General features: G+C 49.7%; 1 protein-coding gene across 1 annotated transcript in view; it reads left to right on the top strand.

Moving 5' to 3' along the window:
• Nucleotides 1–16,540, top strand: part of NCAPD3 (non-SMC condensin II complex subunit D3) — a 1,036,822-nt gene that overhangs the window by 681,973 nt on the left and 338,309 nt on the right. The window contains exons 18-19 of the mRNA XM_086956941.1: nt 6,286–6,383; nt 6,484–6,599. Of these exons, the coding sequence (XP_086813067.1) occupies nt 6,286–6,383; nt 6,484–6,599 (214 nt within the window). The remainder of the gene's footprint in view (nt 1–6,285; nt 6,384–6,483; nt 6,600–16,540) is intronic.

The raw sequence follows: 16,540 nt of genomic DNA, 5'->3' as shown, positions 1-16,540 counted from the left end.
TTCACAGAACCAGCATATATATAGCATTTTGTCTTTAACCCTTTAAGTGCTGCCGTCGGCCAACGGTCGTCACGAGCACTACCTTGCCAGTGCTGCGCACGACCGTTAGCCGACGGGTCAGCATTCGTTCTTCGAACGTTCAGCACTGGGCGCTGAACGTTCGACGCTCGGAAGGTGTTAATTTGATATAGAGCATTTGGCAAACCAAATTGCTTGTTAGCTTAAGATGCTAAATAAATTGATGAAAATATTAATGCGGTAGTCCTACTCATTTGTACTCATCTGAAAGAGACACGTTAGTGATAGATTCCTTACCTTAGAATATCCCCAGGCGTCAGACTGGATCCGGAAAGTTTTGCGTAGCAGTACCCTTGCGCGTCGGTAGGCGTCGTCTGCGGCTCCGCGTCCGTCGTCGGCGCCGTGATGACGTCGTCGGAGTACTTAGACGTGAACCCGTCTGGGGGCCCTAGTGGGTCGGGGGCTACGACCCCGACGCCGTCGGGTGCTTCGGCCTCGACGCCGCCGGCGCCTTCGGGCCCGGCGCCGCAGGGTGCAGCGGTCCCGGCGTCGTCGGCGCCTTCTGGCTCGGCGCTGCAGGGCACCGCTGGGCCCTCCTCAGGCGATGGATCGTCACCGGTGGACCTTACGACCCCCCCCGGCGTCGGTCCGTGTGGTGACTCCTCCGGCGTCGTCCTCGGGCGGCGCCGTCCCCGATGCCTCCTCTCAATCGGTTCCGACGTCGGGACGACGCCTATCGGTGCCGCTCTCGACGCCATTAGGAGATTTTCATTTCTATGAACCGTCCTCATTCACTTATGACCCTGAATCTCAGGAGATGGGGGAAGAGGAGTATTGGGAGGGGTCTGAGGACCCTCTGACAAGAGTGTCAGTCTAACATGGACTGGACAGGAGACCTTGGGGAGGCCAGTGGCCTGGAAACCTCTCCAGAAACTGGATTCGTCTCTCCTCCTACCGTGGCTTTTGAGGAAGGTGCTACTTATGGTGTGGTGTTGCTGAGGGCTGCTAAGGCCTTGGGCCTTGAGCTCCCCGTCGCGGCCGTGAGGACTAACCTCCTCACTGAGGTCCTTAAGCCGCAGTCATGCTCCATGGAGCCTCTGCTGCCGTTTAATGAGGCCTTGACGGACGTTCTTTTGGGCACTTGGTCCAGGCCTGCTACAGGTTCGCCTGTAGATAGGAACGTGGCCAGACGCCACCGCCCGGCCCCGGGCGACCCATGTTTCCTGTCCACCAACCCCACCCCGAGAGTCTGGTTATCCAGGCCTTTAACTCCCAGACCGCATTCCCGACGGCCCCCCCCGATCGGGAATCCAAGAGGTACGAGGCCTATGGCAAGAAGGTATTCTCGTCCCTTAGCTTGGGACTGCGGTCTTCCAACACCGTATGCCTCTTGGGCCGTTACACCCACTCTGTGGGAAACGGTGGTGGAAGTGCTGCCAGAGTGTCCGTTGGAGGTACGGGCCAAACTCGGCCAAGCCCTAGTGGAGGGCCGGGACGCAGCGAAGTATTCAATCAGGTGCGGACTGGATACTACTGACTCGCTGGGCAGAGCGATGGCTACGACGGTGGCGATACAACGCCACGCCTGGCTGAGATCCGCCAACTTCTCGGCAGACGTCCAGAATACACTCATGGACATGCCGTTCGATGGCCGTCGCCTCTTTGGCGACAAGGCAGACCACGCGCTTGAGCGCTTTAAGGACTCCAGGGCTACGGCCAAGTCCTTGGGCCTCTCGGCCCCGCGCCAGCAAGTGGGTGCCTTTTGCTCCTTTCGTGGCCAAGGAAGGGGCGCCCCCACACGTGCCGCCAGCCACTCGCCGCAAACTGTCGTCCAGCGCGGCGGCGGCCGTGGAAACCGCCGTGGAGGCGGTCGGGGAACAAGCGGAGCCAGTCCACACCTGCCCCCGCAGCATCCGCCTCTAAACCCTCCTAGTCTGTGCTTTTCGGCCCATGTGACGCCAGTGGGAGGCAGGGTTCGCCATCACCACTCTCACTGGCGCACAGTCACTTCGGACAGGTGGGTGCTGCAGATCGTCAGAAGGGGCTACTCCCTCCCCTTCGAGACGACCCCTCAAGCCATGCCACCGCAACACCACCGCGTATCGGGGGATCACTTGCGGCTCCTGCAGGAGGAAGTTTCGGCCCTCTTGGCCAAGGGGACCATCGAGCGCGTTCCTGGGCCAGAAGTAGGTCGTGGTTGTTACTCCCACTACTTCCTGGTACCCAAGAAGGGCAAAGGGGGCCTACGCCCTATCTTGGATCTGAGGAACGTCAACGGCTTCCTCCGGAAGGAGAAGTTCAAAATGCTGACACTGGCTCAGGTCTTGGCTGCCCTAGACCCAGGAGACTGGATGGTAGCGTTGGACTTGCAGGACGCATATTTCCACATCCCCGTCCTGCCGGCCCACCGGCGTTACCTGCGGTTCACGGTAGGCCTCGAGCACTTTCAGTTTACCGTGCTCCCCTTCGGCCTTACCAGCGCCCCACGGGTGTTCACGAAGGTGATGGCGGTGGTCGCAGCTCACCTGCTCAGGTTAGGGGTATCAGTCTTCCCATACCTAGACGACTGGTTGTTGAAGGCGAACCCAGGCAGTCGTCCGCCACCTCCAGACTACGGCGGATCTCCTGCACCAGCTGGGTTTTTTCCATCAATGTGCCGAAGTCACACCTGTGCCCCTCTCAGAAGCTCCTTTTCATCGGAGCGGTTCTCGACTCGGCGCAGTTTCGCGTTTACCCGCCCGAACAGCGGGTCCGGGATATACAGGCTCTGATTCCGGTCTTCCGGCCGTTATCCCGGGTTTCGGTCAGGTTGACGCTGCGGCTTCTGGGGCTGATGGCCTCCTGCATCCTTCTGGTGCATCACGCACGGTGGCGGATGCGGGCTCTGCAGTGGAACCTGAAGTTTCAGTGGGCCCAGCACCGGGGCAACCTGTCCGACCATGTCCTGATCTCGGAGGGCACTGCGAGACAGCTGCAGTGGTGGCTCACGGACCGCGATTGGGTCAATGGCAGATCCCTCTCCCTTCCCCAACCGGAGCATGTAGTTGTGACGGACGCGTCCCTCCAGGGCTGGGGAGGCCACTTGGGAGAGGCGGAGATCAGAGGACTCTGGTCTCCGGCAGAGTCCCGGCTCCATATCAATCTGTTGGAGCTGTGGGCGATTCGTCTGGCACTGAAAGCATTTCTCCTGTCTGTCCGAGGGAGTGCAGTGCAGGTGTTCACGGACAACACCACCGCCATGTGGTACTGCAACAAACAGGCGGGGTGGGGTTGTGGACCCTTTGCCAGGAGGCTCTGCGTCTCTGGCAATGGCTGGAACATCAGGGCGTGACTGGTGGTTCAACACCTGGCAGGTTCTCTGAACACCAGGGCGGACGAACTCAGCCGTCGGTGCTCGATGGATCACGAATGGCGTCTGCACTCGGACGTGGCGCAAGGCCTCTTTCTGCGATGGGGAGAGCCTTGGTTATATCTATTCGCCACCGAAGAGAACGCGCAATGTCATCAGTTCTGCGCGTTGGAATTTCCAAGGCGGCACTCGCTCGGAGACGCTTTTCGTCGCGAGTGGAGCTGCGGTCTTTTGTATGCCTTTCTGCCTATACCTCTTCTGCCCAGAGTGCTGAAGAAGATCAAGCGCGACCGGGCACAAGTCATCCTTGTGGCTCCGGACTGGGCACGAATGTACTGGTATCCCGAGCTACTCAGCATGTCAGTCGATCCCCCGATTCGTCTGCCTCTTCAGGAGGACCTTCTGTCGCAGCAGCAGGCGACGGTCCTCCACCCGAACCTGTCCAGTCTCCACCTCCATGCTTGGAGATTGAGCGGCGACAGTTGAGGCCATTTGACTTGCCTCCTGAGGTTTGCATTATCATTCTGGCAGCCAGGTGTCCCTCCACAAAAACGGTATACGCCTGCAGGTGGAACAGATTTGTGGCATGGTGCACAGCAAAGGCTGTGGATCCCCCCAATGCCCCTCTCTCTGAGGTTCTTCTATTCCTTCTTTCTCTTGCCCAGCAGGGCTCTGCTCTGGGCACTATCAAGGGCTATCTTTCGGCTCTTTCAGCCTTTCTGAGGCTGCCTGACCAGCCTTCTTTGTTCAAGTCCCCTATCGTAAACAGATTCCTGAAGGGCATCACTCATACCTTTCCTCCTGTTCCTTTCGTGATGCCTCAGTGGGACTTGAACCTGGTTCTAACATTTCTGATGTGCGCTCCCTTTGAGCCACTTCATAACTGTCCACTTCGCCTTCTTTCTTTGAAGACTGCCTTCCTGGTAGCCATCACCTCTGCCAGGAGAGTGAGTGAGCTCCAGGCCCTCTCTTGTAAGCCTCCTTTCCTTTCAGTCCATGCGGACAAGGTTGTTTTGAGGACTAGGCCCTCCTTCTTGCCTAAGGTGGTCACGGCCTTCCACATGGGGCAGTCCATCCCATTGCCCACCTTCTTTCCGCCTCCGCACCCCTCGAGAGAGGAGGAGAGGCTCCACCGTCTGGACCCAAAACGTGCGCTCTCGTTCTATCTGGATCGCACACGCCAGTTCCGGGTGGATGATCAACTCTTTGTTGGGTACGCGGGCGCTAAGAAAGGGAAAGCGGTGCACAAGAGGACCATCTCTCGATGGATTATCATGTACATCCAGGCGTGTTACTCCTTGGCTAAGAAGGAACCCCCTGTTGGGCGAGGGCTCATTCCACTCGAGCCACAGCCACTACAACTGCCTTGGGCCGAGGTGTGCCCTTGCAGGATATTTGCCAGGCAGCTACGTGGGCCTCGTTGCACACGTTTGCTAGGCACTACTGCCTGGACAGTCAAGTCCGGAGGGATGGCTACTTTGGCCGCTCCGTTTCCAGGACTTTCTGGTGTAAATATTGGTTCGCAGACCCACCACCACGGGGATGGTATTGCTGGGGTATCTATTCTAAGGTAAGGAATCTATCACTAACGTGTCTCTTTCAGATGCACAAGTTACTACTTCTGTAACGATATATCTGTAAGAGAAATTAGTTAGTGATAGATTCCTTACCGACCCACCCATAGTCCCCGTTCTGCGAACCGATATCTAGGGTTAAGGTCATCCCCTTTCAGGGCCCTAGTTTTTTGGCACCAGTGTCGGTTTTTGTCATGGCTCTGCGCTTCTGGCGCGGAAAAGCTGTGGCTAAGAACGGACGTCAGCACGCGGAGGCGGCGTCTAAGTACTCCGACGACGTCATCACGACGCTGACGACGGACGCGGAGCCGCAGACTACGCCTACCGACGCGCAAGGGTACTGCTACGCAAAACTTTACGGATCCAGTCTGACGCCTGGGGATATTCTAAGGTAAGGAATCTATCACTAACTAATGTCTCTTACAGATATATCGTTACACAAGTAGTAACTTGTGCATTGGTCACATAGCCAAACATATTCCTCCAGGAGGCAGAGAACGACTAATTGGTGAGTAAATCAGTCTCTTTTTTCTTGTCCTGTTTTAGTGGCTCTTCTGGACGGTGCTCCTTATTAGTGTTTTTGCACACTCACTGTTTTTCTTGTTACAGTATTAATGCGGTAGTCATACTCATTTGTACCGTGGGCTACAGTGCCCTCCTGTTACTTCACCTTCTGGTTTAGAACGTTCAATGAGTTTTGAATGGAATGATTTTGGTATTGCCTGTGCAAGGGTCACTATTAGTCAGTGGTATTATTTTAACTATGGAATTACCTCCAAAATCTTCCTACATTTTTCAGTTTGTCCTACTGCTGATTGTAATAGAATATATTCCCTGTATTGTTCTGGGATCAGACTTTACAAGTCTCCAAAGACTTATACCGGTGTTATGAGTAGAGACCTTATTTTGGGGCTCGTGGTGCTTTCTAATCAGGCACCCATTTTCAAGGCACGCAGACAAGCATGACTATCAGGGGAATTGCCTGTACATGGTTTGAGTAGTTAAGTCATTTTACTAAAGTGTGGTGCCATTTTTGCTATTGATATACTTGACTGTATATCAAGTGCACTAAATATTTTGTGCTTGAGAAGGCGTCTCAGATGCCTGTAGCATATTGTTGTTATAAACATGCTTGTTTTCTATTATGTCTTGGCTGTTAAACACCCTAACATTTGATTTTTGACCTTCAACCTTTATTCATTACCTTCTTTCTATTATAGAGTTCTATTCCATATTGTAGCCATGCGAACTCTTGACGTCATGATACCACAGTGTTATTTTATGAAATCTGTCGCATGTCCGTACTTATTCTCAGTTTTAACTGATATTTTTCTATGCTCTTAGTTATAGTAACGCAAGTACTACCACTACTGGGCATATATTGGATGTCATTGGTCACATAGCCAAGCATCTTCCTCCAGGAGGCAGAGAACGACTAATTGGTGAGTAAATCAGTCTCTTTTTCTAGTCCTGTTTTAGTGGCTCTTCTGGACGGTGCTCCTTATTAGTGTTTTTGCACACTCACTGTTTTTCTTGTTACAGATGATATTAAGACTCGGCTAAAAGAGTTTCACTCTGTCCCTGAAGTGGTCAGTCCAGCAGTTGAGGCACTGCAGAAGCTCTGCCATGCTCATGCCAGTTCACCTGAGGAGACTCAGGTGGGTCCTTATGTTCTAACCCAATGCACATGGAGCACTTCACCTAATTACAATGAATGCTGATCATTAAAGAATGCATCTCTACCTCAATGTGAACACTCGTTATCCAATTGTCCTCCTCTGGTGGGAGGAACTGACATTTGTTTTGGTTGCCAGTAGAATAACCCCTTCAACTGAGAAAGAAGAATTCTCATTTGAATTGCAGACGTGAGGGATAAAACCTTAATCGAGAAGCCTGCCATGAACTACTATTCTTCCCTGCATTTATATGCACAATCAGCCAAAGAAGGAGGAGCGGCAATGCTAGACTATGTAATTCAGCCATGAATATGCTAAATTATCATTAAAGACATTCTGTTGTTCCAGATTAGGGTGTGCGTCTAAGTTCTAATATCTAGGTATATTTAAATTCTCCTGAAGGTGCAGGGTGCAGTGGAACCTGCTTGATATATTTGTCACACTCCAGATTGCCAGAAGTCGCAGGTCAATTCTTGAGAATTACTGCGCCTCATTTGCCAAGTGCACACTAATTAGCCTGGGGAACTCTACGTTTCTGAATTAATAATGTCCTGAATAATTTCATTTTTCGCAGTGAAGGGACAACAACTTTTCTGCTTGGTGGCATAAGTTATATCCACTTTTAATGCCAATAATGCACACAATTATCCATCCTGTAAGAATGTTCATTGTCACTAGTTCATAAATGCCTAGTGCTTAACTTTACAAATGTTCTCTAGGATGGCTACAATAGTGATTTGGGCCTCGATGAACATGTGCATGAGCTATTACATAAAGGTTTAGAGGATTTGTAAAGCGCGTGACTACCCTTGGGCATCCCAGAGCTGAGGTGAAACAGGACAGGCATATTTTAACGCATGAGTTTAGGGGAAGAGCCAGGTTTTGAGTATCTTTTTGAAGGACTCTTCGTTTTCAATTAGTTGGAGTGCTGGATCCATACTGTTCCACAGTTTGGGTACCAGGTGAGTGAATGACCTTCTGCCCCACCTGGCTCCCTTGAATCTGGCTGGATTCATCAGAAAGTTAGAGCTTGACCTAAGGTGGCGATGGGGTGAATAATGTGAGACCAACTTTTGGATCAGGGAGGGGCCTCTCCCATGCATGACTCGATGAGCCAAGCTTATGGATTTAAATTTGATCCTGGCTTGGACCGGTAGCCAATGAAGCTCCTTCAAGGAGGATCTGGCTGAATGGTGTCTGGGTATATTCAACAGCAGTTGTGCAGCTGCATTCTGTACGACTTGCAGTCTGTTCGTAACGTATTTAGGTGAGCCCAGCTAGAGAATTGCCGTAGTCAAGCCTCTATACCACCAAGGCCGGCACTACAGTCTTCCTCTACTCCTCTGGGAGCAGGAATATTATTTTTCTAATCATACGAAGTATCCCAAAGCAGGTACTTTTGGGCCTGGACCTCCATCTTGTCCAGCCACATACCTAAGTTCTTTATGGCGCTGTTTAAGGAGGGGGGTGGCCCCAATTAGCTGGCCAAGTAATCTCCGAGCAAGGGCTGAAGTTACTGCCCAAGATCATTAGCTCGGTTTTGTCCCCATTCAATTTGAGGCAACAGTCAGCCATCCAGGATTCGATTTTTTTCCAGGCAAGAGACAAGTTGTCTATGGTCCGAGTTAAGGGAATCTGAGATTCAGACCACTAGTTGTGTGGCATCCACGTATGACACGATAGAGAGGCCAAATTCCTGTATTATGTCGACCAAGGGGCTTTGGTTTATGTTAAAGAGTGTTGGACTTAGGGAGGTTCCCTGAGGGACACCCTGTGGAGATGAGAGGTAGTCTGACGTGAATCCGGCCTCCGCGCATTGGAAGAATCTCCCACTTCGGAATGAGGCCACCCATTGGTTAGCTGTTCCTCTAAATGCAACATCCTCAAGCCTTTGGATCAGCACTGTGTGGTCTACTGTATTGAACGTAGCGTGTAAATCTAATAGTACAAGTGCAGCGGCTCTCACTTGGTCTGTGTTTTGGTCGGAATCCCATCTGGGTCTGGTGTATGATGCTGTTGTTTTCCAAGAAACAAGAGATTGTGCTGTTTGCGTGTTTCTCTGCGATCCTGCCTAGAATAGGCAACAGGGATATTGGGCGATAGTTGGCCAGAATATGGGGTGGAGCCGGGTCTAGAGGAGAGCCGGATTTAATATTCTGTAATAGGGAGCCCACCAGTTCTTCACTCATATTCGGGAAGGACACGAGGGCAAGGGAGGTGGGGTGGGGAGGTCCAGCTTGTTCTCTCTGCCTTGGGGAGTTTATAGTGCAGTTGGGGTCCCCCGGGGTACCTAATTTATCCAGTATTATGGGTGTCTTTCATAGATTCACATGCCTGAATCATTCCCAGTCATCGGAATGGGAGTCCCCGGTAAATAAATAAAGTAATGTCCTATAGACATATAGAGAAATAGGCCTATAGGCCTCACATTAGTAACATATCCATGCCCTTTTGTAAAAAGAACCAAACTCTAGAAAAGAGCCAATCAGCTGCCACCTCCCTCTAGAACCCTCCTGGAAGGAGCCTCAGTCCCTCAGATTTTCTACCGCACGTTGTGCTAAGGGAGTCTCCTCTGAGCTCTGCTCAGGTTTGTTTCTTAACAACTGGTTTGGGATATTTTTCTCCTGTTTCTTCAGTGACTACTTGAGAGTATGGCTGACACACCAAAAAAGGGTCTTTTTAGATCCTGTGGTTCTTGTGGAAAGAAAAGGCTACATATGATGACCAGCATAAAGACTGCCTGTATCCAGACCATTCTGCTAAGGACTGCAAGGTATGTCGTACCTTTTCCACTAAAACCCTCAAGGACCGTGAAGGACGCCTCTTAATTTGGCTCCAGAGGCTGAAGGACAGAGACCACCTTGATTCCTCTGAGGAGAGTGAAGGTTCTTCAGTCTCTTAAAAATTATCTCTGAAGAGACCAAGGGTGGCTTCTCCTAGCCCTACGGCTCCTCTTCAAAAGAAGACATCAAAAAAGTCTTCAGAGGTTCCTGACTAAGACAACTTCTGTGAAGGAAGTTCACACCTTCAAGAAGCCAGTTTCGACATCGTCGACTAAGATATTGTCGACGACATCTTCAACGACAACGTCATAGTCGTCCTTATCATAGTCTACAACTACGACCCCATTGTCGACGGCAGGTGAACCTTTGTCGTCGACGATAGCCATGAAGAAAACACTGTCGCCGTCGAAGACCCCGTCGACGCTGACCTTGCCGATGACCGCATCGGCGACGACCTAGACGACGAAGCCAATATCGTCGACTCCATTGACGAAAACATCATTGACGAAAGGCTCGTCGACGAAGAAATCGTCGACGACAGGAATATATTTGCCGTCAACGGCGGGCCCGTCAACGATGACTCCGCCGACTATATCAACTGTCGACGCTCCACCGTCGACTATCATACCGTCGTGGAAATAGAGGAAGAGGACAGTGTTCCTATATAGGAAATTTCCAATACGGGTCTTCATACTCGTCAGGCCAGAGTCGACCCCTATATCAACAGCGCCAACAACAGAATCAGCAATCTTCATATGGCAAGTTGTCCTTTCGGGGTAAAGGACAACGAAAAACCAACGGACGTAGACAATGACATGTTTATTCTGCCAGCCCAGACTTCATTTCACTCATTAAAAATTGGAGGAAAGATTACCCACTTCTTGGAAAAATTGGAAAAAGATTACCACGGCCCGTTGGGTCCTTCAATTAGTGCAATTCGGCCATTCTGTGGAATTCATGCAAATCCCTCCCCAAACTCCTCCCTGCCCAATGCATCACAAAAATCTACGGCTGCTTCTGCAAGACATCTCTATTATGCTCCAGAAAGGAGCAATAGAGAAGGTACCTCCATCTCAAAGGGGAAAGGGATTTTATGCCCGCTTCTTTTTAATTCAGAAAAAAGAGAAGTGGAGACCGATTTTGGACCTCAGGGCCCTCAACAAATTCCTGAAGAAGCAGTTGTTTCACATGGTGACGATCCAGGAGGTCCTACAGCTACTGGAAGAGGAAGATTGTAAGACATCCCTAGACCTTCAGGACGCTTACTTCCATATCCCGATTCACAGGAATCACAAAACATTCTTAAGATTTGTAGTAGCAGACAGATACTTTCAATTTCGTGTCCTGCCCTTCGGGCTCAAGTCTGCACCTCGCATCTTCACGAAATCTCTTTCCCCAGTGTCGGCATACCTCAGGCAGCGCCATCGCCAAGTCTTTCCGTATCTGGAGGACTGGCTGATCAAGGCTCCATCCTTAGAAGACGCGTCCAGGTCTTCCAACGCCTGTTTAAGGCTCTTCGATTGTTTGGGTCTCACGCTCAATCAAGAAAAATCACTCCTGCAACCTTCTCAGTGCATCAATTTCCTAGGTGCAACCCTGGACATGCGTTCGAAGAAAGCTTTCCCATCCCAAGAGAGGAAGAACGAGCTTTGGCACTAGCTGTTCTAGTGGCATCAAAGAAGGCTTTGACGGTCCGCCTTTTCAAGTCTCTTCTGGGGATGATGTCATTGTGTATCCTACTGATTCCTCACTGTCGTCTTCAGATGCGACCTATACAGGAGGCACTCTCAAAGCAGTGGGTCTAATGCACAGGGTCATTTGATGATCTCATAAAAGTGACTCCCCAGATAGTCAAAGCCCTGCAATGGTGGATGTCATCTCGAAACCTTTCTCAAGGCTTGACATTTCTACTTCCAGCTGCTACTCATATTATCACAACAGATGCCTCCTTGGATGGTTGGGGAGCTTTTCTGCAAGAACTGCGGATAAGCGGGAAGTAGTCTTCCTTAGAGAGAGGACTTCATATCAATCTCCTCGAACTGCGGGCAGTCTTCCTGGTCCTTCAGGCTTTTCTTCCAAGAATCAAGAATTCCCTTGTGCTCGTCCGGACAGACAACCCCACGACGATGCACTACTTCAACAAGCAGGGAGGGACGCGCTCACTAACACTCTCTCGCGAGTCGCAGAGAATCTGGAACTGGCTAATCACGAACAAGATATCTCTTCGGTGGAGTACGTCCCAGGCATGGACAATGTACTCGCCGACTCATTGAGCAGACAGAAGACAACATCTCACGAGTGGGAACTGGATCAGGAGATCCTCAACCAAATCTTCTCGCAATGGGGGACTCCACAGATCGACCTATTAGCCACAAGATCCTACGACAAATGCCCACAGTTTGCAGGTTGGCATCCCCAGTCAGGGTCTCTAGGGAATGCATTTTCGATTGCATGGTGCAACGTCTTTGCGTACGCCTTTCCGCCATTCCCGATGCTTCCCAGAGTCCTCAGGAAACTGAAAGCGGAGCCTTGTACTCTCATTTTAATAGCCCCGACTTGGCCACAGCAACAGTGGTTCACGGAAACCCCCCCCGCCTATCGCTGGAGCCACCGATCTGCCTGAAACAGTGTCCAGCTCTGCTCACGATGAGCGACAAGCAAGTCCAACATTCAAATCTGGCATCTCTTGGGTTAGCCGCCTGGCTCCTGAGATCAGAGAACTTCAGAATTTAAATATTACACCTGATTGTAGAGCCATCCTAGCACAAGCAGATAGCACCAATAAAACATACTCTGAAATGGAAGAGGTTTTGCTTCTGGTGTAAAAATCGAGGAATACACCCTTTCTCTTCATCTCCGGAACATGTTTTACCTTATCTTCTCCACTTGGCAACGTCAGGCCTTGCTCACTCCTCCATCAGGGTCCACTTGGCTGCAATATCCCTTTACAAGAGATCTTCAGCGGGTCCTTCTCTCTGGTCTCACAGACTGATCAAACAATTTTTAAAAGGAGTATACACGACTTTCCCTCCGGTGAAAATGTTGCCTCCTACCTGGCACCTTAATACAGTCCTTAATCAGCTCATGAGGCATCCCTTTGAGCCAGTGCACAGGGCTGACCTGAAATATCTATCTTGGAAGACAGCTCTCCTACTTGCGCTCATATCCGCGAGGCGAGTGATTTTGCGGACAAATCCGAAGTTTATTCCAAAAGTCCCATCGGATTTCCATCTAAATGAGCCTGTGGTTTTGCGTTCCTTCTTTCCAAATCCCAGTATTGCAGCGGAAAGGTCGGTGCATTCATTGGATCTCAAGCGGTGCTTAAAATTTTATATCGACAAGACAAAGCCTTTCAGAAAGCCAAATCCGCTATTTGTGGCTTACAGCACGCCCAGGAAAGGTCTTCCGCTCACTAAACAGAGCATTTCCCGCTGTATCTCGGCAGATATTTCTTTTTGTCATGAACAAGCAGGACATCCCCTGCACTCTGAAGTACGAGCTCATTCTACTAGGGCGATGTCCACATCCATGGCACTTTTCGCAGGTGTGCCTGTCATTGACATTTGCAGAGCGGCAACATGAAAGTCGCCACATACCTTCACTAGGCATTACTGCCTGGACACAGTATTATGAAGGATGCTGAGGTGGGACAAGCAGTGCTTCGTCATCTATTTCACTAGAGGTGGGCCTTCTTTCATCCCTCCAAAGTTTTCATGTACGCACATTTCTCTGTTGTGTAATTTGATTTATTATTTATTTATTTATTAATTGGATTTGTTAAGCGCAACAGCTACCCATGAGGGTTTCCCGGCGCTGAGAGACAGATGCAACAAGACATCAGGCAAGGGTGTTATAGGTCGAAAAGCCAAGTTTTCACCGCTCTGCGAAATCGCATGTGGCAGTTTTCCATCCGAATGTCCAAAGGAAGTGTGTTCCACAGTCTGGGTCCAAAGTTCGCAAAGGAGCCTCCACCCATTCTGGTGAGTCTAAACTTAGGTACATTGAAAAGATGGTGAGATGAGGAACGAAGTGAACGAACAGGGATGTAAGGACTGACTAAGGCCTGAAGATAGAGGGGAGCTACTCCAATTTTAATCCTGTGCATAAAACTCAAAGCTTTAAACTTGATACGATTTTCAACTTTGAGCCAGTGCAGCTCCCTCAGGCGTTCTGTGATGTGATCACGTTTCTGACAACCACAGAGAAGCCGTGCTGCAGCATTTTGTACTAGCTGAAGGCGCCGTGTGACGGCCTTGGCAGACCCCAGGTAGAGCACGTTGCCGTAGTCTAACCTAGAGGTTACCAAGGCATTCACAACGGATCTCCGGGTGTTGATAGGGAGAATCCAGAAGATTTTACGCAACCAGCGTAAGATGGTAAAGCAGGTGGCTGCGACTTTAATAGCCTGATCTTTCATAGAAAATCCTCTATCAATAATTACACCAGATTTCGCACTTGTTCAGACGGAGTTGGTAGGGGACCCATGACAGTCGGCCAGTGTCTTAGGTTCCAGAGGTCAGGTTTATTACTAAGGACCAAAACCTCAGTCTTTCCACCATTTAATTTAAGCAGGTTGCCATTCATCCAGCAGGATATTTCGCTAAGGCCTGCTTGCAGAGGAGAAGGAGTGGTGGAGTTTTTTTGAGATAGTGAAAAAACATTTTGTGAATCATCTGCATAGGTGAAGAGACTTAATCCAGAGCGTTGTGCAACATAAGCCAAGGGGGTGACGTATAGATTAAAAAGGAGGGGACTAAGGATAGATCCCTGGGGCACACCGTGCAGGGAGGTGTCGTTTTTTAGATGAAGATGACTTAGAAAAGACTTGAAAAGTGCGGTCAGAAAGAAGGATTCAAGCCAGTCCAAGGCTTTGCCACTAATGCAATAGAAGCCAGGGATTTGAGAAGGATACTGTGCAATACAGTATCAAAGGCTGCGCTGAGATCGAATAAAATCAGCGCAACCATTTCTCCTCGATCTAGGAGCAGACTAATATTGTCTGTAACACCCAGGAGGGTCGTCTCGGTGGAGAAACCTGGGCGAAAGCCGGACTGGGACGGATGTAAAAGGCTGTTATCTGTTGCGAATTTTGAAAAATGTACATGGATATGCCTTTCTAGAGTTTTCGAAAATGCTGGTAAAGAAATGGGACGGTAATTGGCGGCCGTCTTAGGATCTGCCGAGGGCTTCTTCAATAGCGGGGTAACCATTGCATGCTGTCAACAACTGGAGACAGTAGCAGTGTCCAATGAATGGTTTAACATCTTACAGATTGTGGAAAGGTGAGGGGGATCCAAGGAGCATAGTATCGAGGCGGGCAAGGGGTCAAGCGGTGAGCCTGACTTAACCTTTCTCATGGTCTCCAGGCGAGTGTGGTAAATATATTTTACCTAATCATTTTTTCCATATAATTATCAATACAAGACAGCTCATTCAAATGAGAGGCAGAGTCCGTGGGATCTGAGTCATACGGGCTTTAATGGAATGATCCTCGAGGATGGAGCATCATGTTCCATCACCTCTAAGGTTCAGGAAGGGACATTCTCACTTTTTATTAACAGTACACAATATATATAGTAAAACAGTATGCATGGCAGTGAATACAGTAGGCGTAACAGGTGAAAAGAGATGATAAGAACACATGTGCGTAACAGGGGGCGTGTAAGAAGGCGTACACATGGGCGTGCACTGGACATGTCAGAGAAACGTCACATAAAACGTCACAAGTGGGTGGATGCTTAGTGAAAGTTGCAGAATCAGCAGAAACCTCTAACCTATGTGTGCGCGCAGCTGAGCATGACGTGCAACCGGGGAGAACTGGGGGCTTTGACTTTTGCACGAGTAGAGGAGACTAATGTCTGGGGTGTCAAAACGACCTGTACCTATAGCATATCTGATATCATATGTTTTGAGGATGTAGTGTCTGGAGTAAAAGGTCTCTCGGGCAAGGGCCGTTCAACACTGAATGCGAGTGCGTGCAAAGGGATCTTCATGTAGAGTGCGGGGGCCATGGGCCTACCATGGTAACAGGAGCAGTAAATTACTTGCATGGAGACAGGAAGGCAGGGCCCTTTGCTCTGCAGCCGTGAATATGTTTACCTATTTCACTAGACTGGAATGTGTTTTCGAGGAGGCTGGACAGATAACTTGTAGGTAAAACATCATCTTGGCAAGCGAACCAGGCCGAGCCGGGCACCGCTCGTCTGAGGCAGGAAGTAAGGCAAGGGTCAGGGATGCATACAGCTTTCAAAGACAGGAGAGATGAGACTCGGGCCTCGTTTAAGGGCCTAACTCGACTGGGCCAGAAAACATGGACGAAAATGTGAAAGTGTACCATATAAAGACGTTGGCACCGTAGGTCTAGCAACCTAATTAACAGGATATTTATGCATGGTTGGATAGCTGACATGTTAACGTTGGACGCAAATGTATTAGCGTCTCTCTAGCATGAACAGGAAAGAAGTTACACGATATACAAGGAACATGGGTGCATGGATAGGGTGCGAGTTGGGGGACACTTTGGCTACCTGAAAATTTCTATTACCTCATTCCCTCCTTGGCCCCTACTTCACCCTTTAGGATACATCTATATTCATGAGACCATCTATCTGTTCATATAACATCATTTGTTCATCTTTTATCATTCGGGAACGGGAACTTGGACCTGGAATACAGGCTGTGGCGCACAAGCCGCAAATCGCTGGCCCACATTGCAGACATAGACAACAACTGAATACTATAACCAATATTATACCTAGGAATGATAGCAATTTCCATCCCCAAGCAGATATCACACTCCAGAGCCAACCGGACCAAGTCCAGGTGTCTGGATTCTGGTGAATCAGGTGAGCTATTTCATGAAGCCTAGTAATAGCCTTATACACAGATGGCGCGTTATTTGGAATAAAAACACAACAACTTGATCCGATGACTCTACAAGCCCCGCCCCTATCGGCCAGGATGACGTCAAGGACAAGGCGATTTTGAAGAACTACGAGTCTCATAGCAGATTGTTCTTCAGTTAGGTTACCTAAGGCAGAGGTAGTTTCATTCACTACCGTTTCAAGTGTGTTCGTTAACCTGCGTATTAATTTACTGTTCTGGACAGGACCTATGAACCAGAAATATCCTTTAACATAA

This window comes from Lissotriton vulgaris, chromosome 2_1, assembly GCF_964263255.1.
Source record: "Lissotriton vulgaris chromosome 2_1, aLisVul1.2, whole genome shotgun sequence".
NCBI classification, from domain to species: Eukaryota; Metazoa; Chordata; class Amphibia; order Caudata; family Salamandridae; genus Lissotriton; species Lissotriton vulgaris.
Note: the sequence above shows the minus strand (reverse complement) of the source record. Positions and strands in the feature narration are given on the sequence as shown.